At 47.1% G+C, this 27,376-nt stretch overlaps 1 protein-coding gene across 1 annotated transcript in view; it reads left to right on the forward strand.

Moving 5' to 3' along the window:
- The first annotated feature begins 285 nt into the window (after nucleotides 1-285).
- Nucleotides 286-27,376, forward strand: part of PPIL2 (peptidylprolyl isomerase like 2) — a 361,075-nt gene continuing 333,984 nt past the window's right edge. The window contains exons 1-2 of the mRNA XM_078667958.1: nucleotides 286-470; nucleotides 19,207-19,256. Coding sequence (XP_078524084.1) covers nucleotides 439-470; nucleotides 19,207-19,256 — 82 coding nt within the window. The 5' untranslated portion in view covers nucleotides 286-438. The remainder of the gene's footprint in view (nucleotides 471-19,206; nucleotides 19,257-27,376) is intronic.

Here is a 27,376-nt window from a genome sequence, read left to right on the forward strand (position 1 = left end):
CTCTCTGAACATTGTTTACCGCTGGAACCACCCCATTGGAGAGTTTGTCACTTGAGCAGAAGCTAATTATTCAATGTTATTGGAGTTATAGTATATTGAAGAGAACATTAAAAATATTCGCGCATATGTATTACACTGTCATAGTTTCTGATGAACAACATAATTAATTAGTGGTAATCTGGATATTTAGCTCTCTACAATATTTTTTTCTCAATTCTTGTGTTTCGCCATTCTCTTGGTCGTTTCCGTTAGGCCGCAGGGGCAGGACGCCGACCCTGCTCCGCTACAAGATGGCGGCGCCGGTGACTTCCGGTCTGTTTCGAGCACCGCTGTTGAGCTCTCTCCGGTGCTGAACCGTCGCTCCTCCCGGTGCACACACGGCCCCGTTTCTGGCAGCAGCCCCAGTCGTCTCACCGAGCCCAGGATCCGACCGCCACCATGGGGAAGCGACAGCATCAGAAGGACAAGATGTGAGTTATTCTTCTAACCGCTAGAGCAGCGCGGGTACCGGTCTGGGTCGACCCTTGGTGTTTCACTTATATTATCTTTCAACCTCTGCACAGAGACGACACCCTCTGCTCGCACTGCACAGCCTGCTTCTACACCGCAGACAGTATGTACTCTCCATAAACACAGCCTGTAGTGCCACCCCCCCCTTCATGTCAAACAGAGCCTGTTGTGTATGTAAAACACAGAACCTCTACCCATGCTTGTAGAATCCAGACCTGGACCCATGCCCATTAAACAGAGCCTGTACATCTGCCTCTAAAATACAGAAGCGGTACAAAAGGGGGTGGTGATGGACGGAGCATCTGAATCAATCAAACACTCACACCCAGTCAGAAGATCTGGGTTCAATCCATCACCGTTCTTTAGCCCACTCTGCCACCCCAGTTCAGACATGGCTATATGCAAATCAGTCTGACCCTGTGCCTCATGGGAACAGTCCGGCCCGAACTGCCAAGCCATGTCTTCCCTGGACTGGAAACAAGCTTCCGAGGACCGGTTTCTGGCATTCCAGCCGTCTTCAGCCCGGCTTGCTTGAATCCAGTGGCAAAGTGAGCAAGGGACTCACGTCTGAGCATACCCTGCCACACTTATGGCGGCCAAAAGCGGTACAAAAGGGGCTGGTGATGGACGGAGCATCTGAATCAATCAAACACTCACACCCAGTCAGAAGATCTGGGTTTAATCCATCACCGTTCTTTAGCCCACTCTGCCACCCCAGTTCAGACATGGCTATATGCAAATCAGTCTGACCCTGTGCCTCATGGGAACAGTCCAGCCCGAACTGCCAAGCCAGGTCTTCCCCTGGACCAGAAACAAGCTACCGAGGACCGGTTTCTGGCATTCCAGCCGTCTTCAGCCCGGCTTGCTTGATTCCAGTGGCAAAGTGAGCAAGGGACTCACGTCTGAGTTGGCCTAACGGCTAGGGCGCTCGACCTCGGACCTGGGGATCTGGGTTCGAGTCTCGGTAACGACGCCAAAACCTCCTCTGATTCTGGGCAAATCACTTATCTCCCCGTGCCTAAAATGAATGTGTGTCCTCATGTAACGTAACTTGTGATATGTAAAGCGCTCTGATACCTGATTCGGTTCGGGTCTACTTCGCGCTATATAAAACTCTGGGAAAAAAAACGTACACAGCCTGCTTGTACCGCAGGCAGCCTGTGCTTCCTGCATGGAGCCTGTAACTCTGCCTTTAGATCAGGGCTCGTACCTTGCACATTCTGTACCCTTACACAATGCCCGTACTGAACAGAGCTTGTGCCCCTTCCTGTACTGCACAGTCTGTAGTGCAAATAACCAGTACCCCTGCCTGTAAAGTACAGAGCCTGTACCATACACAGAATGTAGCTTACATATCCTGCTCTGCACACAGCCAGTACTCCTGCCTATACCCACTGTGCCGTATACCACCTGCACGCTCTGCTCTGTCTGTATAGTACACAGCCTGGCCCCATGCACACTCTGCCTGTGCCACTCACTCTTTGCACTCCAAGCACTTAACTTGTAGTAGTATCGCACAGAATGCACCACTAGTACTCACTGCTCCAAAACTGCAGCAGCCTGTCTTTACTTCCACACTGTAGGGTCCACCTCTTCTTGCACCCTAACTGACCTGCCAGCTTATACAAGGAAACCCTGCAGCTTGCATCATTCAGTGCACTCTTGTAGCAACTTGATGTCTTGATGGATCGCTCATATAATTTCCACGATAACTTCCCTTAACAACCGTAGCCCCATCTTCCCCATATCCTTCTTGTACTTACCATGGTGCTCTGCCAAACTCTACACCTGCCAGCATCCTCTCCTCTGACACCTTGTTAATAAGTCTTTGTTCGCTCTCTCAACTGCACAATATGAAAATCATTAGTCTGACTTATGTTTTTACACATGTCCTAAACTTTTGTGGATTTGGGAGTGTTCCCACGTTTTTAAATGAGGGTCTGATTCTCTCAGATGGGGTCACGAGTGACAAGTACTGGGCTATGTTTTCTGACACCTCTGAGATATCCCTGTGCAGTTTGCGAATCTTGTGTTCATTTTGAAGATGTTAGAAGTCTGTGATCTGCATGTGAATCCCTCATAATAGAAGGTCTGTTTTTCCTCTAATGTCATATATGTTGGGGTAGCCCACTTTCCACAAGGCTCAGGTATCAGTTGACACATCTGGCCTGCTTTTTCTATCCAAATATGTCTGAGCCATCTCCTTCCTATCTCTAGTCTGTGATTATTTATCATGTACTTAGTAATCGGTCACCAATTTAAGGTTCTGCTTTGTGGTAAACTGTTTTTCTAGACTGTTATGCTGTTATCATTTGTGTAGAAAATTTCTAGTGTGGTCTTATAGCTTTTTGGGAGTGTAGGTGTCATTTCTGGACAGTTCTGGGATTTCTTATTGACTGGAACCATTTTCAGGCCTCGCCTAGACAGTGCATGCGCTGGCTCTTCAAGACATGTTGTATCTACTCTGTGGGCTCACAGCCCGTCCATCGTTTTGTATTTGTTACTTTGTGTGCCCTTCTAAAAGGCTTGCTTCCATCTGGTTAATGTGAGTTCTTTGTCCCTCCTTTCGATATCTTGCTTCCTTCCAAGGAGCACGGCCCTACTACTAGTAAGCTTTCACTTTCGGCCATTTGTTTGTTTCAGTGCACTATTTTTTCATTGGTTTCTGCCCGAAACTCGAGCACACATACTTTCTGTTGCTCCATTCCTGTTTTTTGTCATTTGCTGTGACAGGTGTTGCTCTGAGCTCCATTCCTGTTATCTTCACATTTGACATGGGTGCCCAAGTTTTGAGTCGCTCCGTTCTTGTTTATCGCTGAATTCACTGTGACAAACGTCGCTCCAAGCTCCTTTCCTGTTTATCATCACATTTGCCAATTTATTTACAGTGTGTTGTCATTTTGGTTTTTACTTTTTTTTAAGCATAGTTTTATTTTTACAACTTTGGCATGTGATGTAAAAATCCTTTGCTCTATTTTAATCCTCATAACGTTCGTTATCTGATGTCATTGTGTTTAGCCAGAAAAGGTAGTCGGTCCAGCGTACAGTATAAGTAATAGCCTTAATCCATTTTAGGTAAAAATATTTGTTGGGCCCTGCATCAAGTCTTTGTAGTGAAGTCTGTGAATGTGTGTGTGTGTGTTTATTTTATTTATGCTGAGGAAATGGTTGTCGATTGTCCTGCAGCAGTAACAGTTCAGTTCAACAGCTTTGTTTGCAAATTATAAAGCTTTGATACTCTGTTTTAAGTGTATGGTGATATGCCTATGCTAATGTGTTGTAAACTATCCTGAGATGTTAGTTTGAGAAGGCGATTATGATTTTGAGGTGGCTACACTTTACTACAGTATGATGCTAGTTCAGTTTGTGCTCTTGTAACTGTCCGAACATCTTGCATGTTATGCTTGTGAATTATAAACAAGTATGGATAGGATAGACAAGGATTTATTATTAGATGTAAGTGAAGCTATTGTGCTCACCAAACTGTGATGTAAAAGTCAACAAAATACATTTATAAAAATGGCGTTGGTGCAAGTTGGTCATTCTCTCACTCACTCAGGTGAAGAAAATAGATGAATAAGTTGAGACAAACACATAGGCTATTGCAGTTTGGAAAACATTCATCCCCAAATTGTCTTCGATGTGGAGAAGAGAAAGGCGAGCTTTGCATTTCATCTGGCAGTGTAGTAGAATTAGACCCATCTGGAACAAGCATTGAAAATGCAATAGGTCTCGCCTTTAATTAAGTTAAAGCCATTTGCTTTGCTAATGGTATTGTTTAGCAAAGCCAATGGCTTTAACTTAAAGCGTGAAGCGTGGCTCAGTGGTTAGAGGCGGCAGACCCGGAAGCTGAGATCGACCGTGGACCAGGGTTCGATTCCCCGCCTCGGCGGGTCTCGGGCTCAAAATTCCACGGACTCGACAATTCTCGCTCTGGTGCCTACTCAACTCACGGGGTCACACTCTGCGACTCTGGGCAATAGCTTGCTTAATCTCCACTACGGCCCCTCGCGGCGGGATGCCTGGCTTTCACCTTGTGGACACCCTGCCGGGGTTTCTCACAGGGGAATACCTGGACGGGTTCCCTAAGCAAGCGCCGGGACGCTTACGGGCAGCCGTGCGCTTTACAAGTCCAATACATTTACATTTACATTTACATTAATGAAAGGCGAGACCTATTGCATTTTTAATGCTTGTTCTATGTTGTTTGCTAACATTATAAAGCATTTTTACCATACTGGGACTGGAATGACATGGATATTTGCTTTACTGTTAGCAGTAAGTCAGGCATGTTATGTCGACATAGTGATAAGACTCTCCTGTTAGGAGTATGGCCCGATAAGGAGCATGCAATATGTGCAATATAAACGGCATGTTAGTAGGATAATTACAATTACAATGCTGATCCTGACATGATGGGGTGAATCAGATGTGTAATCTAGAGCGTGTGGCTACTCTGCCGCTTGTTACAACCCTAAGTGACCCTAATGTGGTAGCCTACTCTGCTGCTCGTGGACCCCGGAATGGAAGACACTAGTCTTTCCGGAGGCTAGCGGTCACATGTGGTTAAAGATTGGAACATGGGCTCTGCGCCAGCTCCCTCACCTGCTGGGAGAGTCACGGGATACCTAAATTAGACCGTGTCACTGGCCGGTATAGCAGTGTGCAATTTAATCTAAAGTAGATGCTGCTTAATGTGTGTATAAGTCAAAAGTGGTGAGAGGATGAGCGGAAAGAGAAATCAGGAGGGTGAAGTGTGGTGATTACGGCGAAGTAATTTGTTCAGTGTGTGCCCAATAAAGGCATTTCTAACAAAGTGTGTCTAAAAATAATCTGATAACTACCAGACCGCTATACTGCGTGAAAGCATACAGTTTGGTCGGGCCTCCAGCCGGAGGGTAATGGGCAAATATGTTGAACTGCCAAGTTAGTCACTTGGGAAATTTTGGGACTGCAATTAGCGCATGTATTGCTAGGTGGCAATCAAGGACGCTGAAAGATAGACAGTGCAGGAATGTGTTGTGCTGCTGATTTACGCATTGAAATTGTCCCGCAGTTGGCATACATGATATACGATACAGGCATGAATGCGGAAACTATGTATAGTTACAATTACTGACATGATGTACAGAATGGTACTTTTTGAATTAAGTTAGGGGGGTGCCGCGCGGCGCGAAAGTTAAAGGAAAACAACGAAGCTGACGAGGAGGGATTGGGAGAAGGGAGGGGATTCACACGCGCGCTGTAAGGCTTAATGAGCCATTACAGCAAGCCAGATGGCAGCTGTGCACGTCGTGCGCGCTTGTGCGCGTAATAGCAAGCCGGTGGCCGGCAAAAGCCTGTGGGTAGCACTTTAAAAATCAGCTACTAAATTTCTCGCCAGAGCAGCTCATGCGCTAGGTCTAGAAAGACCAATTTTTGTTGTGGCCTTGAAAAAGGATCGGCCTGGAAAATAGATGACAACCCAGAACTGACAATTCTGCACATCTTTGATTTGGATGTTACAGATAAAGATAAAGTGTTCATAATTTACTTTGCTTAAATATTGCAAAAATGTATGTTACAAAAATTTGGCAGAATTAAGGTCTGCTGAGCCTGGAGGTGTGGCCATTGGGTATGGACCGCTGTATGGTGCCAGAGACCCCGTATACAAATTCATGGGCTGCCCTCAGAAAACATGCTAAGATTTGGTGAAACAGTGTGGAACTGGGAAGGGGTGAAAATAATTCAAGATTATATAATCGGGATCAGATTGGCATATAAAGCAATCTGTCATTGCCAGAAGGGCTGTCTGATAGGTCAGAGTGTGGGCCACTTTTTGGCTGTGTGTGTGGGCCTGTTTTATGGTCTGGTGGACTGGTTTTTATTGTTGATTTCCCTTATATAACCACAAATATTTCTTGCAGAAAATTCAAATGTATGCAGTCCCCTACACCTTGCAAAACACCTATAGTGTGTCTTTACACATTCAACATTTTCATGATTTGCTAATGGGGCCACTTTCGCTTTGACACCCAGACTTATTTTCTGTTCCAGTCCGACCCTTGTTATGACTGAAACATGATTTGTGCCTTGGCAAAAATGGTAGACAAACTAACTGTATAATTGTAATTAGCAGGATTGTGTGTGGTGAAGCGTAATTGAATATTATTACCTATAATGGCAATACAAATGTATTCCTAAAAAGTTGAGCTTGTGCAAGCCTCTATCAAATGCACATCTTTCACTCTTCCTGAAAGACTGAGGAGACTTTGGAAATTGCGACCTTTATGTCTTTTTTTTTTTTTCATTCAACTTATGTTTTTAGTAGAGAAATGTTGAGTGAAATTGGATGTTTCCCTCCCCAGGTTTGTTAGCTGAAATAGGATGTTATCAGTTCATTATCTTGTGTTGCTTTTCTTGGGGTTGGGTAATATGGGAGCATCACGGTTGCCACCTGAGGAGCGTACCTGTGCTGGGTATATGTGAGATGTTGTAAACATTGTAGGCTTTACAGCCATTGTTACATAGATCACATAGAAAACATGTAGTTAAGAGAAAGCATTGCATAACTAAGAAGGTATTTTATCTACCCTCTCACCTGAGGAAGGAGCAAGTGAAGTGATGCTTTGATTGCCCATGATAATTGTGTCCATGGGTTTACAGAGCCTCTGCGTTTCTATCTCGTGGCCATGGGTTTACGAATACTCGGCACATCTATCTCGTGGCCATGGGTTTACGAAGACTCTGCACATCTATCTCGTGGCCATGGGTTTACGAAGACTCTGCACATCTATCTCGTGGCCATGGGTTTACGAAGACTCTGCACATCTATCTCGTGGCCATGGGTTTACGAAGACTCTGCACATCTATCTCGTGGCCATGGGTTTACGAAGACTCTGCACATCTATCTTGGGGCCATGGGTTTACGAAGACTCTCCACATCTATCTCGGGGCCATGGGTTTACAAAGACTCTGCACATCTATCTCGGGCCATGGGTTTACGAAGACTCTGCACATCTATCTTTGGGCCGTGGGTTTACGAAGACTCTGCACATCTATCTCGTGGCCATGGGTTTACGAAGACTCTGCACATCTATCTCTGGGCCATGGGTTTACGAAGACTCTGCACATCTATCTCGTGCCCAAGGGTTTAGGAAGACGCTGCACATCTATCTCGTGGCCATGGGTTTACGAAGACTCTGCACATCTAACTTGGGGCCGTGGGTTTAGGAAGACTCTGCACATTTATCTCATGGCCATGGGTTTAGGAAGCCTCTGCACATCTATCTTGGGGCCGTGGGTTTACGAAGACTCTGCACATCTATCTCGTGGCCATGGGTTTAGGAAGACTCTGCACATCTATCTCGTGGCCATGGGTTTAGGAAGACTCTGCACATCTATCTTTGGGCCGTGGGTTTACGAAGACTCTGCACATCTATCTCGTGGCCATGGGTTTACGAAGACTCTGCACATCTATCTCTGGGCCATGGGTTTACGAAAACTCTGCACATCTATCTTTGGGCCATGGGTTTACGAAGACTCTGCACATCTAACTTGGGGCCGTGGGTTTACGAAGACTCTGCACATCTATCTCGTGCCCATGGGTTTAGGAAGACTCTGCACATCTATCTCGTGGCCATGGGTTTACGAAGACTGCAAATCTATCTCTTGGCCATGGGTTTACGAAGACTCTGCACATCTATCTTGTGGCCCTGGGTTTACAAAGACTGCACATCTATCTCGTGGCCATGGGTTTAGGAAGACTCTGCACATCTATCTCGTGGCCAGGGGTTTACGAAGAATCTGCACATCTATCTCGTGCCCATGGGTTTAGGAAGACTCTGCACATCTATCTCGTGGCCATGGGTTTACGAAGACTCTGCACATCTATCTCGTGGCCATGGGTTTACGAAGACTCTGCACATCTATCTCGTAGCCATGGGTTTAGGAAGACTCTGCACATCTATCTTTGGGCCGTGGGTTTACGAAGACTCTGCACATCTATCTCTGGGCCATGGGTTTACGAAGACTCTGCACATCTATCTTGTGCCCATGGGTTTAGGAAGACTCTGCACATCTATCTCGTGGCCATGGGTTTACGAAGACTCTGCACATCTATCTCTTGGCCATGGGTTTACGAAGACTCTGCACATCTATCTTGTGGCCATGGGTTTACGAAGACTGCACATCTATCTCTGGGCCATGGGTTTAGGAAGACTCGGCACATCTATCTCTTGGCCATGGGTTTACGAAGACTCTGCACATCTATCTTGTGGCCATGGGTTTACGAAGACTGCACATCTATCTCGTGGCCATGGGTTTAGGAAGACTCTGCACATCTATCTCGTGGCCAGGGGTTTACCAAGAATCTGCACATCTATCTCGTGGCCATGGGTTTACGAAGAATCTGCTGATATTACCTTAGAGCAATAGGTCAGCAATGTGCATATCTGGAAGTGGGGCCCTGCAGGACGTTCATTGATGACTCCCTAGAAGTGCTAACAGATCATAGGGCTCTATGAAGTTAATGCGTGTTGCTGCTGACTGGCCAACAGTGTTGTCCTGTGAGGCATGAATACTGTATAAGCGTTTGCATTTTCAACTCTTATAAGAACTTTAAAATTCCAATCTGTTTCCAGCACGCTTTTGAATTGCAAAAAAATGTGCTTCATTTTTCCTTTCTTTACTGCTTAGTGTATACAGTTCACTTACAGGTATTTACATTTTGTGTTTTGTAAAAAACGAAAGGACATCCTACAGCCTTTCCTTTCATACTCCCTTGTTCTCCAGCAAGATTGTTACATAATACACTTTAAAAACTCTTCTCACTTTGCAGTCGGAGAAACAAAAGTAAACACCAATCCCTATATTAAAAAAGTAAGCAGCAATCTGTCAGAAGACATAGCCTGACCTTTAATCTCTGTCTTTGGAGTGCAGCAAATGTGACAAGCTAAACACATAATTTAATGGCATCTTTTATTTATTGCTTAGAATTTCCTGATCCACCGAAATTCTGTTTGCAACCCACAATTTTTGGAATGCTGGTCGAGATGTTTGTGCAACTTTGAAGTTCTTACTGGATTTCTGAAAGCGAGGCAATGTCTTATCAGGGGCAGAATGGGCACTATTGAAATGCCAATAACCTCTATTGACAGAACTATAATCCATGGAGATTTGCACACGGCCAAATATATAAGTAAAATATGCAAAATCCAAGGCAAAGAGTGTGGAAAAGAAGTTTTTCCTTAACCAGCCTATTCCTCAAAATCAACCTGCTCCCAATAGAGCAATATTAAATACTCATTTTCCAGCTTGGGAAGCTGAACGATTGTATAAGTGAATGCAAAAGAAAGTATTGTGTGTGTATTTTGTGATATAGTGCAAGTGAATCCGTTTTTTGTTTTTTAAAGAAGAAATTAGTAGCTATAAAGAACTGGTGATTTCAGTGTAGAAAGGACATGCATAATTACTCAGGTCCTAAAGAAATATTTGTAAAGTCTACCCCAGACACCATTTACGAGAAACATCGAGTTGCGTATTTCCGAGGACAATAATTGTAAGGTGTCGCAGTTGTGATTTACAGGAAACAAAGAGAATTACTAATTTCCCCACTAAAATTATTTGTGTGAGTAGCCTTGGTGCGTTTTACATGTATTGTGTGTTTTCGTAACCCTCTATCGGACACTCAAGGACATCTTGGTGCTGTAGAAAGTGTCTGCAATTTGCATGAAACATTTGATGCTATTAATTGCTGCAAGGACAGAGGCATGTTTTAAAAGTGGTGGTGACCTTCAGATGGTCAGTTTCTTGGTGTGCCAGGGGAAAATGGTTTTATTGAAACTCTGTAGTGACCCTAAATGCCCCATCCTCTACTCTGACACTTTTGATTTTAGGGAAATGAAGTTGGACCTGATGGACTGACCTTAGGGTTATTGTAGGGTGATGCCAAATAAAGATTCAGGCCGTGTTGCCTGTCTCTGTTAATAGATTTTAGTACATTACCGAGCACTCAGCGGTTACTTGCTCTGGTCTGGAGAGGCCCGGTACTAGTCTAGCTGCAGCGTTCGGCATCATCTGTAGTCCATATAATGTGGCTTTGAACACATCTAAGTAATGTGCTGGTAATCTACAAGTATTCAGGATCAGAATTTGTGTTATTGAGAGAAAAAGTGGAGAATTATTTTTGGTGTTCCAAGTTGAAAAACCTGTGGAGTGGGGAAATGGGACTTCACAGGCAGCACCGGTGGAATCTGAGAGAGCAGGTCAAGAACTGTGGGAAATTTACGTTCTATTGCCTACAGCTACACAGTCTTCAGAAAACTATCCCATCACCACATGCGTGTCAAGGATTCCTGACATGCGAGAGGAGGAAACGGTAACCAGCGGAAACGGACTACATCTCCCAGGATGCTTAGCGGTTGAGAGGTTATGTAAATCGGAGAGCCGTTACATAACTCAAAGAAACCACGCCCTTATGTAATCGGGAGAGCCGTTACATAACTCAAGGAAACCACGCCCTTATGTAATCGGGAGAAACGTTACATAAACTCAAGGAAGACACGCCCTATAAAGGGAGGAACCTGGAGGTACAACGCTGTCGGATATTGTGTTTTCACCGACGTACCTGCTTCGTGAAGGGCAGCGTTCCGGAGAGGTGCTCCAGACAGACAAGAACGGAGGTAGGTTGAGTCGTTACTCCCTGGGCCGTGTCTTGTCCAACTGCAACCTGTTACTGACCCGGAAGCTCTACCGGACAACCATTGAGCTCCGCTCTGACTCGGCTGAGTCAAGGCGCTTGGGTGTTTGAGCTGGTAGGAGTCGTAGCTCCCAGCCAGACACGAGATACAAGGACTACCAGCTGTAACGCACACCAGGAGGTGTTTGCCGCGTTACAGGCTTGGGCGTATATAGGATCGATCGAGCTGCTGCTCTCGGTTCTGTCCCCTTGTTGTGATTTGGGTATCGGTGACGCATCACCCGGAGGTGACTCCGCGTCCCGGTGCAGTCCGAGGAAGAGGTTGAGCGGCTGCTCCCTTCAGGTAGAGACCCCGGCTGGGTGTTTCCCTGTCTCCTCGTTTCCCCCCCATCACTCTTCGAGCCTCGCACAGCATACCGAGTGGCATTGCCGGCCATTTCGTTTCCTGTCCTCTGTTGGCATACGCCGGGATCGGTGTATTTGCAGAGGACGGTGAAGACCATCATCCGTGCTGTGGGCTGGTAACGTAGATGGACTGGAGACCTCCAGTGACTATATCTTTTGGTTACTCTTTGTATTCTTTTGAAGCCTTTATTAAAGTATCTAAGCATACACAAGTGGTTGCGTCCTCATTAACGTGTTGTTTACCGATCCTGAGACGTTCAGGACGTTACAAAATATCCGACCTTTCTCTACACTAACTGTCTCCTGGTCGATAAACAGACATGGCAACCCTTGATGATGTGCTGGCTGCATTGGCGGCCGTGCAAGTTGAATTGGCAGCATCTAGACAAGAAACAGCCGATGTTAAGGCCAGACTGGATGCTATACAGTTGGACCCGCTCACGCCCAGCTCCTCCCTCACGAACCAAAACCCTGCGGTAGTGGTGGAAATGCCGGTCGCCGTACCCTTGGCAGCACCGGAAAGATACAATGGGGACCCCAACACAGTGCAGGTATTCCTCACTCAAGTGGCACTGCATCTGTCGTGCAAACCGAAGGCGTTCCCCACGAGTCAGTCTCGGGTGGCTTTCCTTATTTCTTACTTGGCTGGAAACGCGGCACAGTGGGCCGTACCTCTGGTGAGCAGGGACGACCCCATCTTGTGTGATTGGGGTGCCTTCCGCGAAGAATTCCTGAAGGTTTTTGACCGAAGGGCTGACTCGTACACGGCGGACCGGGAAATGCTTGAGTTAAGACAGGGATCCAACGACCTGGTACAATATCTCAACGCGTTCCGTAGGTTGGTTGCGGAAACCAAGTGGCCTGTTGCCAAACAAACGGCGCTCTTCCATCAAGGGCTGTGCGATGAGCTCAAGGACGCCGTGGCTCATATTGACCCTCAACCCAAGACATGTGAAGGCCTTATCAACCTCGTCTTACGGTTGGACCATAGGCTAAGCGAAAGAAAGGGGAGAAAAGGAAAGGCCCTTCCATCGTATGTGACGGTGGGAAGTCCTGAAACATCCACCACAGCCAAGGGGGAACCCATGGACATTGGCGCTATACGAGCGAGTCTCACAGCCACAGAGAAAGAATCACGCCGTAAACAAGGATTGTGCCTATATTGTGGCAAAAAAGGCCACTACGTACGTGAATGCCCTGCCAAGCCGATGACGTCACGTTATCGGACCACCCGGTCGGTAACAGCCGTAGTGGACGTACCGGCGGAAAACTAGAGGACTCCCAGACCAATGAAGGGGCATCTCGGAGTCACTCATCCATCCCTTCTCTTTCCAACTCGGTCACCAAAGGGCAACGACACCTGTTTCTCACAGTGCACGTGGGAGTGCACGACCAGTGGATACCCGTTGTGGCCATGGTGGATTCAGGGGCCACGGGCATGTTTATGGACTACAACGAGGCATGCAGGCTAGGACTAGTGCTTATTCCCAAAGCAGTACCCGAAGACGTCTATGCAGTGGACGGAAGGCGATTGGTGACAGGGCCCATCGGGCAGCACACGGGGGCCATCCCGGTGAAATATGGGAGGAACCATTTGGAAAACATTGATTTTAACATCATCCGAGCACCCCAATACGGGGTCATATTGGGATTGCCGTGGCTACAGAAACACAACCCCTCGGTGGATTGGCCAACGCATCGCATCGAAATGACGTCACCATATTGCACCCTGCATTGTGGCATACGACCGGAACCCATGGACGCAGGAAATAGCGGGAGTCAGACGGTGGCTACAGCGGCAGAGAAAGATGTGGCTCTCCCCCAAGCTTATCACAGTTTCGAGGACGTGTTTGATGAGGTGAAGGCCGAAGTGCTACCGCCACATAGACAGTTTGACTGCCAGATCGACCTGGTGCCGGGGGCCAGCGTTCCCAGTGGCAGGCTGTATGCCCTGACAGAGCCTGAAAACGTGCATCTCCGGGGGTATCTGGATAAACTCCTCAAACTAGGATTCATCCGTCCGTCCAAATCTCCGGCCGCCTCGCCGCTCTTCTTCATCCCGAAGGCCAATGGGGAGCTGAGGGCCTGTGTGGACTTTAGGGCGTTAAATGCGATAACAATAAAAAACAGGTACCCCTTACCCCTCATCAGTGTACTTCTGGAACAAGTCAAGAAAGCACGTATCTACACCAAGTTGGATCTGAAAGGGGCATACCATCTGGTGCGCATGAGAGACGGAGACGAGTGGAAGACCGCCTTTAAGACCAGGTTCGGCCTATTTGAGTACCTCGTCATGCCGTTCGGACTGTGCAACGCCCCGGCTGCCTTTCAGTACTTTCTGAATGAGGTATTCAGGGAGGTGTTGGATATATACGTGGTTGTATATATCGACGACATCCTCATCTATTCGTCCAGTGTGGAGGAGCACGTACACCACGTCAAAGCAGTGCTCCAAAAACTCAGGGAGAATATGCTGTTTTGTAAACTCAGCAAGTGTGACTTCCACGTCACATCGGTGGAGTTCCTCGGAGTGATGCTGAGTCCGGAGGGTCAGGAGATGGCGGAACGCAAGATCAAGGCAGTGAAAGAGTGGCCGGTGCCTCAAAGCGTGAAAGACGTCCAAAGTTTCATTGGGTTCGCCAACTTTTACAGGCGGTTTATTGATGGATTTTCGGGATTGGTGGCCCCAATCACTCAGCTACTGAGGAAGTCTAAAGAGTTTGTCTGGTCCCCTGAAGCGAACGCAGCATTTGAGGCCCTGAAAAGCGCCTTTGGTAAAGCACCGGTGTTGGCTCACCCCGATCCGGATCTCCCCTACGTGGTGGAAGCGGACGCTTCGGATGTGGCACTGGGGGCTATTCTGTCCCAACGCAACCACGACACAGGGGTGCTTCATCCCGTTGCATACATGTCCCGCAAGCTCAACGACGCCGAACGCAATTACCACATTGCAGAGAAGGAGCTTCTCGCAATCAAGGACGCCTTCACCGAATGGAGGCATTGGTTGATGGGGGCACGACATGTGGTTTCGGTGTATACGGACCATAGGAACCTACAGTTCATGACGGCCACAAGACACCTGTCTCCCAGGCAGTTGAGGTGGATGATCTTCTTTGCGGGGTTCAACTTCCGCATCACATATCGGCCTGGAACGGAAAACAGGAAGGCAGACGCCCTGTCACGTCAATCAGCAGTTAAGGAACCATTGCCTGCGAACGAGCATTCCATCATTTCCCCGAGAATGATATTGGGGGTGATCCAGCCGGACACGTTCCTGAGGGGAATAAGGAGAGGGATCAGGTCATTTGCATGGCGGAGGTGGCTCCTCAGTCACAGAGAATGGCAGCTGAAGGACGGGATACCCCTGAAGGGCAGGTGCCTGTTGATACCCACGCCTAGGCTAAGGAAACAAGCATTCATATGGTGCCACGACTCTCCATGCGCAGGTCATTTGGGCTTTGAAAAGACGGTGGCTAGCATGGGACGGCATTTCTGGTGGCCAACCATGAGAGTGGATGTCAGGAGGTGGGGACAGGAGTGTTCTACGTGTGCTACCATGAAGGCCGATCATGGCCGAACCCAAGGGCTCTTACATCCACTTCCGACCCCGGATAGACCATGGGATAGCATATCACTGGACTTCGTGGTGGGCCTACCGGCAGACCAGGGGATGACGGCGATACTGGTGGTGGTGGACTACTTGACAAAGATGGGGCACTTCATCCCCTGCAAGAGAGTCCCTACGGCCGGGGAATTGGCGTCACTACTCCTTAAGAATGTGGTACGACTGCATGGATTACCTGGGGTGATCGTGTCGGACCGGGGGTCGCAGTTTACTGCACTATTCTGGAAGACATGGTGCACTGCGTTGCACGTCAAGACCGCCCTGTCCACCAGCTACCACCCACAAACGGACGGCCAAACCGAGCGCCTGAACCAAACGCTCAAACAGTATCTACGGTGTTTTGTAGACCAGGGCAGGGAAGAATGGGTCGACTTACTATGGGTTGCAGAAATAGCCTACAACAACGCCACTCACAGCTCCACACAGTCATCTCCGTTCTATAGCAACTATGGCCACCATCCCAGGTTCTTGCCGTTTCTACATCCGTTCAGAGAGGACAGGATTCCCGCCACAGCGGACAGGGTGGCACACATTAAAGACACGTTGATGCGCTCAAGGGCTGTCCTGATCGAGGCCAAGAGAAGATACAAGGCTGCGGCAGACAGGAAGAGAAGGCCCGGGCCGCTGTACCGCACTGGAGACTACGTCTGGATATCCACAAGGAACATGAGGTTTCGAAAGAACAGTGTGTTCCATCCCAAGTACATGGGCCCCTATCGAATTACCAAGTGTGTGGGTCCAGTGAACGTAAAGGTGTGTTTGCCCCAGTCGTTGCGGATACACCCTGTCTTTCATATATCACTGCTCAAACCAGCACCCTCCAAGCCGTCTGGGACACCTAGGCCGGTATGCGTGGAGTCGGAGGTGGAGTATGAGGTGTCGGGCATACTGGCGTCCAAATGGCGCAAGGGGAAGCTGTGGTACCTGGTTGCGTGGAAAGGCTATGGCCCGGAGGAGCAATCATGGGAACCGGCTGAAGGGGTTCATGCTCCGCGCTTGGTTTCCTTGTTCCATCGACGTTTTCCTGCCAGTGCTGGCCCCGTGGGGAGCCGCTGAGAGGGAGGATGTACTGTCAAGGATTCCTGACATGCGAGAGGAGGAAACGGTAACCAGCGGAAACGGACTACATCTCCCAGGATGCTTAGCGGTTGAGAGGTTATGTAAATCGGAGAGCCGTTACATAACTCAAAGAAACCACGCCCTTATGTAATCGGGAGAGCCGTTACATAACTCAAGGAAACCACGCCCTTATGTAATCGGGAGAAACGTTACATAAACTCAAGGAAGACACGCCCTATAAAGGGAGGAACCTGGAGGTACAACGCTGTCGGATATTGTGTTTTCACCGACGTACCTGCTTCGTGAAGGGCAGCGTTCCGGAGAGGTGCTCCAGACAGACAAGAACGGAGGTAGGTTGAGTCGTTACTCCCTGGGCCGTGTCTTGTCCAACTGCAACCTGTTACTGACCCGGAAGCTCTACCGGACAACCATTGAGCTCCGCTCTGACTCGGCTGAGTCAAGGCGCTTGGGTGTTTGAGCTGGTAGGAGTCGTAGCTCCCAGCCAGACACGAGATACAAGGACTACCAGCTGTAACGCACACCAGGAGGTGTTTGCCGCGTTACAGGCTTGGGCGTATATAGGATCGATCGAGCTGCTGCTCTCGGTTCTGTCCCCTTGTTGTGATTTGGGTATCGGTGACGCATCACCCGGAGGTGACTCCGCGTCCCGGTGCAGTCCGAGGAAGAGGTTGAGCGGCTGCTCCCTTCAGGTAGAGACCCCGGCTGGGTGTTTCCCTGTCTCCTCGTTTCCCCCCCATCACTCTTCGAGCCTCGCACAGCATACCGAGTGGCATTGCCGGCCATTTCGTTTCCTGTCCTCTGTTGGCATACGCCGGGATCGGTGTATTTGCAGAGGACGGTGAAGACCATCATCCGTGCTGTGGGCTGGTAACGTAGATGGACTGGAGACCTCCAGTGACTATATCTTTTGGTTACTCTTTGTATTCTTTTGAAGCCTTTATTAAAGTATCTAAGCATACACAAGTGGTTGCGTCCTCATTAACGTGTTGTTTACCGATCCTGAGACGTTCAGGACGTTACAATGCGCTTTGCCCAAAACATTCAGACTACACTCTGTGACAAAGACTGGTTCCAATTATTAGGAATACCACGGATGTTAAACATGAGGAACTGTATCTCCCTAGCAGCAGGGCACCGAGGCAAAATGTCATGCATCCTGACGCCAACCATCTCCCTGGTAGTCGTGGCAGTCAGCCTGTCTCAGAAACAATTGAAGGAATCCTCGACAGAGAAGAGGAAGAGTTGAGGGTTGTGGGTTGTTGCTGGCAAGAGTGCTTTCCCGATATCATTGTAGCACAGTTTGACCTTCCAGGATCTAGATGTAATAGCACGTTGCATTGGACTACAAAACCGAGGTGTCTTCAGAAGTCGAGGATGAAGAAGTGGGATAGGAGAGAAGGTGGTGCAGAGTGGAAGATGGAGCAGATCAGTGAAGACACACTGTTGGAGTGGAAGAGACTTAGAAGGGTAGTGAGTGGAAGAGGGACCGTGGGAGAGTCAGAGTGGATGGAATGCAGGAGAGGACCAGTGGGAGAGGAGGACCAGAACGATGGTGGAAGTGAAGAAGATCCAACCCGTGCCCGGCACAGGAGCTGTCAGTAGAGATGCACTGGGTCTCCTGGTTTCCACGGCTCCTCCCTGGTCCCCTTGCTTCAGGCAAATGTAGAATTGGTTGGTGGATTGAACAAGAAGGTGGTGAATGGAGCGTACAGAAAAAAGTAAACTGCATGGAGCGCAGGACAAAGTGAATTCACTGGGCACAGAAGGAAGGTAACAACAAAAGACCAAATGGCTAGAAGGTGTGGAGGATAGGCACTACATTTTACTTCAGGCCGTTACTGAATGGCAATTTGTGTTTTGTACCTATGAAAAAGCATTTTTGCGGTCAGTAGCGGCCCGATTCTTCCAACAGCAAAAATGCTTTTGTACATATGCCTCTAAGTGCACCAATTCAGTGCAGAAAGACCTTTACAACAGTTTTTTTTAACCACCATCCTGTTTATTGATTTAATTTACAAATAATGAATAATGGATATTACGGTTTCTAGATTCTTGGGCAGAAGATAAAACCTATCCTCAAAGAGGAATGTTTAATTTAGAAAGCAATATTAACCGGTAGGTCAGTACTTGGTCCTAAAAACAATTTTACACGGTCCGGTCAGAATTAATCTGTCTTTTGTGAGGATTTGATGATCTTTGAAAACTTAATTGTGGTGAACCGCAGTACAAAAAGGAGGCGTTTGGCCAGGACGTCAGAAACTAAGTGTTACTGTCTAAAGAGCACTTTTGAGCTCAAGTGTCTCACTGAAGTAAAAATGTTTGTCTTTTAGAAAGGTGTATGCCAGGGAATGCCTCCCATGGTAGAAGGAAACACTTGCTTTCAGAAACTGTTGACATTTGTTTTGCAGCAGTCGTTTTTCATACAGCGGTCTGTGCTTCTTGACTAAATCCCTTTGGACTTTAGTGGAGGCTTAAAGCCACGTTGTAATATTTGATTGTTAAAAAATATATTATAATAATGAAGACTTCATTAAAAACAAATGAAGAGGAACGATCCTCAACTTGCACCCTTCCTTTCCCTAGCTTAGCCCCTTACCAGGAAATATCTATCTGAGCCCTCTGCCTGTCCTCTCCAGCACATTGATATTCAAGCCCCCTGCCTTGATCACTTTGGCAAGCACCCTTCTTGCTCAGCTTCAGGTCCCTAGCAGAGGACACCGCCTTACCTCCCCTATAGCCCCCACAGTCACTCTCATCTGCAGCATAAACGGAATCTGACTGCACGCTAGCAGGGGGTAGCACTGCATTGTCCTGTTCCTTTGCCACATGCCCTGCTACCCCCATTCTACCCTGTTTTGGAGAAGCAGTCATCCAGCCCTCTAAAGTTTGTCCCTTTTCTCTCCCTCAGGTACATCACGTGTGCTGAATACACCCACTTCTATGGCGGCAAGAAGGCAGGTGAGTCTCTTTGACCATCATTCTAACACAGATCAGTTCTTTTCACAGCAGAACACTATGTTTATAATTTTTTTAAAGAATAGATTACTTTGATGTGGTTGAATGTTCTACAAAGGGAAAACCATGATGATACTAAATTATTGTGGTTTATTTATAATATAGAAAATATAATCATGTCATACATAGAGCCAGATTTACCTTATATTATATAGAAAAGTTACAATATTGTACACGTTTAATACTCTGTTTGGGAAAGTTCATCGCCCTCAAAACCGTGTTGATTATCAAATCTGCATCATCAGCTAAAAAAAGGAACACTTGTAGTGTTCGTCATACTCTGCGAGGTAGCAACGTCAAATAAGATTGGCTCTAAAATCTTGCAGCCATATCCTCTGTCAGCATTTGAACTTAATCCTGCAGTGAACACATCTCCAAATGATCCCTAGTATTTTCAAGTCAAGGTGGAATGCAAATGGTCTTTCATGCTGATATACATATTTATCCTACAGTGCTGGCTGTATGTCCTTTTCTCAGGTACATATAAAAGATCACATTTATCATATAGTTTGTTAGTAGCCTGTTTACATTTAGAATTGAACATATTTCTGGGTGTTGTAGGTCCAAGAAAAAATTGTGCTTACGGTAGGTTGCCCAACAATAATTTACAAAAATAGCCCCATAAGACAGCCAAATAACCGTGAGCTCAATTTCTTTACCAAGGAGGGCTTGGAGTATCTAGTGGTATGCGTAAGATTAACTTAAAAAACACAACAAAGGGTTTACACAGAGCTTTGGATCAGCAACAAGATAGCCTCAGCTCCCTACAGACCGACACCAATGTGCAAACATACAAAACCTTAATCCAAAAAGTGTGTCCAAGGGTTCAATTGTGTCTTGAATCAATGGCGGTGCCCTAAAGATAAAATATGGCATTACTGTGTCCTAACAGCCCTTCACAAGAGGTGAGATTGTTTGGAACCAAAAACCGTATAGACACGGAGCAAGGCATCACCTAAACCATGGACATCATTCCTTTTCGGTACTCTTTCCCTGCATGATAACTTGTTGTCAAAGACAGTGCCCAGTTATTCATATTCCTTAACAATAGCTACTATTAGGAGTTCCAAAAGCCATGGATCGTGATCTGATGTGGTTGATTATCAGTCACTTTGTACAGGCAAGCACGCACTGTGATCTGCATAATAATAGTAGCTGGAAATGCCCCATAACGGATTGTGGGGGGAGACCAATTAGAACTTCTCAGATTGTGGTAAATAAATAATTAATTACCGGTACTATTTTTCTATGCATTAACTGAAACAGATAGCTCAATAAATAAGAGGCAGGATCCGTGATATCTGAGTCAGAATGGGCTTTAATCAGATGGCTCGAGCCAATGGACCATCGGGTTCCATCACCTGCAAAGGTTCAGGAAGGGACAGACACAAGGAAAAGGGGAATGGCAGCTGCGCGTTATATTAACATCATACAGTATATATAGTAAAACAGTATAATTGCATTACATACAGTAGGCGTAACAAGTGACAAACGGAAGATAAGAACATATGGGCGTAAAAAGAAGGCGTGCACAGGGCGTGCACGGAAACATGTGATGTAAACGTCACAGAAGTGTCATAAATGGGTGGATACATGGAGGGGGCTACCTGGGCAGCTGGAACCTTTAACCTACTGGTGCGCGCAAAGGGGCCATGACGTGTAACTGGGGAGAGCTGGGGGCTCTGACTTCTGCACTAGAAGAGAAGACTAAAGTCTGGGATGTCAGGACAACATGTACCTATAGCATATCTGGTATCTTGTGTTTGGAGTACATGTTGATAGAATCTAAATGTTATCAGGGCAAAGGCTTCTTGACACTAAGGCTGGTGCATGCATATATTCTACATGTATTGCGTGTGCTATGAATCTTCTATGAATATTAATTCAGTAATTCTCTTGCATGGAGACAGGAAGACTAGACTATAGCTGAAGATGTTTATGCGGTTCGTTAGCTTAGGAATGTGAAGCCGGGGAGCTGAACTGATAACTAGAGGCATAACATATTCTTGGCAGACGGGCAGGCAGGCCAGGCCGGGCACCGCGCTGCTTGGCAGGAAGTAAGTGAAGGGTCAGGGATGCGGGAGGGGCTGCATCGCTCCTCGGAGTGGTTTCAGGAGACTGGAGCTCGAATCTGGTGTCCGGGCCCTATGAGGCCTAGAAACGGGGACAACTCGATGAATTAACGTGCACAATGTAAAACGTTGGCAACATAGGCCTAATACTCGTTGCTTTCACGAGGACTGGATAACTGGCATACTAACGTTGGACACAACTATAATTGCGTCTTTATTCGGTCAAGGGGGAACATATGCATATTGATCATGCACATATGACATATAATGGGGAACACGTAGGGACACATGACAGGGCAAAATTCAATTTTCCTCATTCCCTCCTTGTTCCCTACGTTTCCTTCAGGAAACATCAATATTCATGATACCATCTATCTGTTCATATAGCATCATCTGCTCGTCTCGAATCTTCTTGGAATGGGACTTAGGACTTGGAATACAAGAGGTAGCGCACAAGCCGCAAATCGCAGGGCCACATTGTAAACATAGACAACAACTGAATATGACCATTACTACTATTCCTAGGAATGACAATACTTTCCATCCCCAGGCAGATATTATACTCCAGAGCCAACCGGACCATGTCCAGGTGCCTGGATTCTGGTGTAACTGATGGGCTATTTTATGAAGTCTGGTTATAGCTGAATAAACAGACGGTGCGTTATTAGGCATGAAAATGCAACAACTAGATCCGATGACTCTACAAGCTCCGCCCCTATCGGCCAGTATGACGTCAAGAACAAGGCGGTTTTGAAGAACGACAAATCTGATAGCAGATTGTTCTTCGGTTAAGTTACCTAGAGCGGAAGTAGTCTCATTCACTACTGCTTCAAGGGTTCTGGTTAACCTGCGTATTAGCTTACTATTCTGGACAGGACCTATGAAGAAAAAGAAACCTTTATTGAAGTCTGTATACTGTTCTAAGGCAGTTTCAGTTTGATCGACAATTGGGGACTCGATCTCCCTTCTATGTCTGACGTGTACTAGATGTATGTTTCTGTGATAATCGGATGGGGCTAGGAAAACTGGTGGCAGTAGGAAGGCAATGTAACATGTTCCATCCCAATCTAGGGGCAGACGTACATATGCGGTCTGACCACACACAAAATACGAATGACGTGAGGCTTTGAAAGTAGACTTCCCACTGTCACTATACTCGACCACAGTAGTACAATCACTGTGTCCTACATGTACTGAACCATTCTTTCGGACACATAATTCGCCTTTCACTGGTAGAACTGTAATAGCAGGCAAGTCTGGAGTAGTCTCAGACTGAACATTCAAAACCATGAAATTCGAGGAATAATTACCTAGATCATATACTTCATTTTCTAGATCTAACCCTATTCTATGGGACAGACCTTCCTTGTCTGGGAAACATGTTCTATTCAAAAGGGACTTATCGTCGGAGGATGATGTTATCGTAAACCATGCTCCACACGACCCATTGTGTGAAAACGGGTAGGGAAAGAGTGGCAGAACTCCCTTCGGTGTCTGGAAAGGGGGGAGTCGACCACACACCCAACAATTAGTGGCATTGCTAGTCTGGTGTGAATAGTGTAACATTCGGATAAAAGTATTGTTGCGCATGGCAAGTCTGTAGGATAACTCGTGAGGAGGTAGTTCACTAAAAGTGTGCTCTACTGTATCATTAGAAGAAAGATGTACATGTGAATCAATAGGAGGAAAATATACATGTAAAACATAACTTATGCATGTAACCATAAGACTCAGAAATAACATAAACAATAAAGTGGCGATACATCTGCTGCGCAGATTTTTACAGTAACGTATTTTCTTGGAGTTTCGACTAACTCTCTCACTATGGGGGTCTATCTCATACATGTCAGGAACCTGTCTAACCGCTTCACCCGAGAGGGACTTAAATAATTAAACTGTCTGACTTACTAGACCGGAGCTTGAGTTTATACTCCTGCTGCGGAGTTTTCTCTAACAGGGGGAGTTTAGAGTCAGTATCTGGGCAGTCCTTGAAAAAAGTCTTTGGACGGAGTCCATGAAAACGTTTGATGTGACTGGAGTGGAGCCATCCCTTGCGGCCCTCCACTTTTACGGCGGTCCTTGTGGTCATCAGAACTAGTTTCGGCTCTTTCCAGCGGGGCTCCAGCGGACTTGAACGATCAAAGTTCCTTACGAGTACGAGGTCGCCTGGTATGACCTTGTGCGGTTTCACTTGAGTGTTGTCTGGAAAGGCAGCCGCGACCTGTGAACGACAAGAGAGTAGTGCAGACATCAAGGAAGCTAGGTAATCTGTCAGCATATTACTGTCTACATCAGTTATTTTACGTGGCATCGGTGTACCCCACATGTTCGGGGGACGACCGAAAACAACCTCGAAAGGTGACAGACCTGAACGGGAGTGAGCGACCATTCTCATGTAAAAAAGGGCGACTGGCAGAGCTACCATCCAATCTACGCCTTTCTCTGCACAAACCTTTGCAATACGGATTTTCAGAGTCTGATTATGTCTCTCGACGAGGCCAGCTGCCTCGGGGTGTCGTACGCAATGGAACTTCCATTGGTACCCTAACAGAAGAGATACTTGTTTCATGAGTTCAGATGAGAATGGCTGGCCGTTGTCTGAATACACGACCCTGGGCAAACCATAGCGAGGGAAATACTCACGAACCAACTGCCTGGCAGTGGTCGCAGCAGTGTAATCTGGGACTGGATAGGCTTCTGTCCATCTGGACAAAGCGCATACAACTACGAGGACATACTTGAAACCTCGGCATCGATCCATCTGAATATAATCCATCTGGAGGACTTCAAAAGGGTGGTCAGGAGGATGGAATCCACCTTGTTCCACCGGAACACCTTTACCTGGATTGAACTGACAACATATCATGCAGGTACGTACTTTCTGTTTGGCTGCTGCTAGTAAATGCTTGTTAAACCAAATATTCTGGATGCTGTCTAACATGGCTTTCTCTCCTAAATGTGCCGGACTATGTGCGGTGTTAATAATGACTTGAACCATAGAGTCGGGGAGAAACCATGTGGCTTTTCCCTTCATCAACCATCCCTGATCTGTCTGGACCCCTCCTTGTTCAGACCATTTCTTGATTTCATCGGAAGTAGCATGTGTCTGTATGTCTAGTATATCTCGTGTAGGGTCTTTAACTGTCATACAAGTAGTCTGATCGAGAACATCTGTCTTTGTCGTGTTAACTGGAGTGTCTGGAGTCTGAGCTGTAAGCTTGGCTGTTCGATCTGCTAGATCGTTACCTTGAGAAATGGTGTCAGTGGCTTTCGTATGTGCTTTGCACTTCATAATGGCAATGGCTTTCGGTAAATGTATTGCTTCTAACAGAGCTTGAATGAGGGGGCCATGCTGAATCTTGGCTCCATGAGAAGTCATGAAACCTCTTTCTTGCCAGAGTACTCCAAAGTCGTGAACGACTCCGAATGCATAACACGAATCTGTATATATGTTTACTTTCAGGTTCTTGGCTCGTATGCAGGCTTGGGTCAGAGCAATGAGCTCTGCTGCTTGAGCAGACAGGGTGTCAATACGATGTGTTTCTATAACTTCAGTTTCAGTAGTCACTGCATACGCGGCTACTAGTTCTCCTGTACTTGTTCTCATACATGAACCATCCACATAAAGTGTCAGGTCGGGATCAGGTAATGCAATGTCTGTCAAGTCTTGTCTTGGCTTTGTCATGGTGTTAATAACTTCCACACAGTCATGTGTGGCAGGGTTCGATGTAATCGAGGGTAACAGTGTAGCAGGATTTAAAATGTTGCAGCGCCTGATTTCTATGTGTGGCTGAAACAGTGTCAGTTCATATCCTGTTAAACGTGCAATTGTCAGGTGCTGAGTCTGTGTTCGGTTTAAAAGAACTTCCACGGAGTGTGGAACTTGTACTGTCAGGGAGTGTCCTAACACTATGGAATCACTTTGTCTGATAGCTAGAGCTGTGGCTGCAACTGACTTGAGGCACGCAGGCAGAGCCTGGGCTACTGGATCTAATGTGCTAGAAAAATAAGCACAAGGCTTGTGTTGTCCTGCTTGATCTTGCGTGAGAACAGATAATGCTGTACCATCACGTTCAGTGACAAAAAGTGTAAAAGGCTTACTGTAGTTTGGTGTCGCTAATACAGGTGCATTACATAAAGCTTTCTTTAACTCATTGAAAACAAGTGTATGTTCCTGGGTCCAAGGGAGGACAGTCGATGTCGCTGCCTCCTGTGTCGCTAATTGTATCAGTGGTTTAGCTAGATATGCATACTGAGGAATCCATTGTCTGCAATAAGAAGTGAGGCCGATAAAAGCTCGTACCTCCTTCTGTGTCTTGGGCTGTGGAAGATGTGCTATTAACTGGATACGGTCTGGTGTCAACTCTCTACCCCTCTTGGACAGCAAGTGTCCAAGGTATACCACTTGCTGGACACAGAATTGCAGTTTCGAAGGGGACACCTTGTGCCCCATCTCTGCCAGAAAATACAAGACTGTAAGTGACGCACGTTCGCAGTCACGTTCTGTACGGGCAGTGATCAATAGATCATCGACATACTGGAGCAGGGCAGTGTCAGTTGGCATGTGAATACTGTCTAGTTGTCTCTTAAGTGCTTGACTGTAAATGCTAGGACTTTCTGTGAAACCTTGAGGAGCTCGTGTGAATTTATAGCTTCTTCCATTTAAACAGAATCCGAAAAGAAACTGGCTGTCTGGATGAATGGGGACACTAAAGAATGCGTTCTTGAGATCAATAACTGTAAAGAACGTAGCTTCAGAATCAATGGCAGTCAATAGAGAAGAGATATCTGGAACCACTGGGTACTGGGGTATGATACATTTATTAAGTTCTCGAAGATCAATCACTAATCGATAAACTGGAGGTGCATTTGGATCAGTACGTTTAAGAATCGGAATGATAGGAGAATTACATACATTGGAGTCAGTTTCTACAACCACTCCTTGAGCAATGAGCTGGTCAATAATTTTCGATAAGGCTGCTACAGCCTCAGGTGGCAATTTGTACTGTCTGATTCGTGGTAATACAACACCTTGTTTCAGAGTGACACGATGGGGTGTAATGTGCATACAACCTACATCAGTTGGACCTTGCGCCCATAAATGCTGTGGTACATTCAGTAATCTTGGATCGAAATCTCGTAACACATAATGACCTTTGAAATCACGTAAAAACAATCTCACTCCTTCTGGGGAACAGCATATAACCGCTCCTAATTCTTTCAATGTTTTAATACCAAGTACATTTTCAGGACATGATTTCGTAAGTAACAAGTCTGTAGTTCGGGACAATGGACCAACTTCTAGGGAAACTGGTTTCGATATTTCATTAACAATAGGCTTTCCTGGAGGAGCCAAGATGGCGATCGGAACAGTCGCATAAACGCCTCGCTCCGAGATCCCTTCCTCCCCGCCACCTATCCTGTCTTTAATCCTGTTCGAGGTGTTCCGAATTCGGTTACCAAGGAAGAGCCTTCACTTACCGTCCTTTTCCGGGGCTCTGGCGTGCAGTGGTTTCTGCGTTCTGCCCTTGTCGCCTTGCTGGCCTTCCCGGCCCTGACGCCGGGGCCTCGAGTGCTGTGCCTGCCCGGAGGTGTTCGGAGTGCCGGCGGTCCGGAACCGGTGGAGAGACCCGATGGTGGGAGCCTGAGAGCAGCGAGCCGGAGGCGCCGGACCGGACCCGCCCCCGATGTGGGCCACCCCGCATGCCCGATTGCCTGCCGGCCCGAAGAAGAGAAGCCGCGCTGTCCGGCACCCCTCGAGTGAGAAGCCCACTCCTGTTGATAGTCCCGCCTGGGATCCGGTGCAGGGCTCCCCCGAGTGTTGTGGGGAGCACGCCCGTTCTTCTGGTGACTCTCCTTTCTCCGCCGAGCGCCATTCGCCGTGGATCGGCTGTGTGTCCTGGGGCCTCAGGTGCTCCTGGTGGACTTGGAGGCGGCTGCGACAATGGCGGCGGGCGATGTGCTCAAGATGGCGGATGGCCCCTCGGAGTG

Source organism: Lissotriton helveticus, chromosome 11, assembly GCF_964261635.1.
Source record: "Lissotriton helveticus chromosome 11, aLisHel1.1, whole genome shotgun sequence".
Taxonomy (NCBI): domain Eukaryota; kingdom Metazoa; phylum Chordata; class Amphibia; order Caudata; family Salamandridae; genus Lissotriton; species Lissotriton helveticus.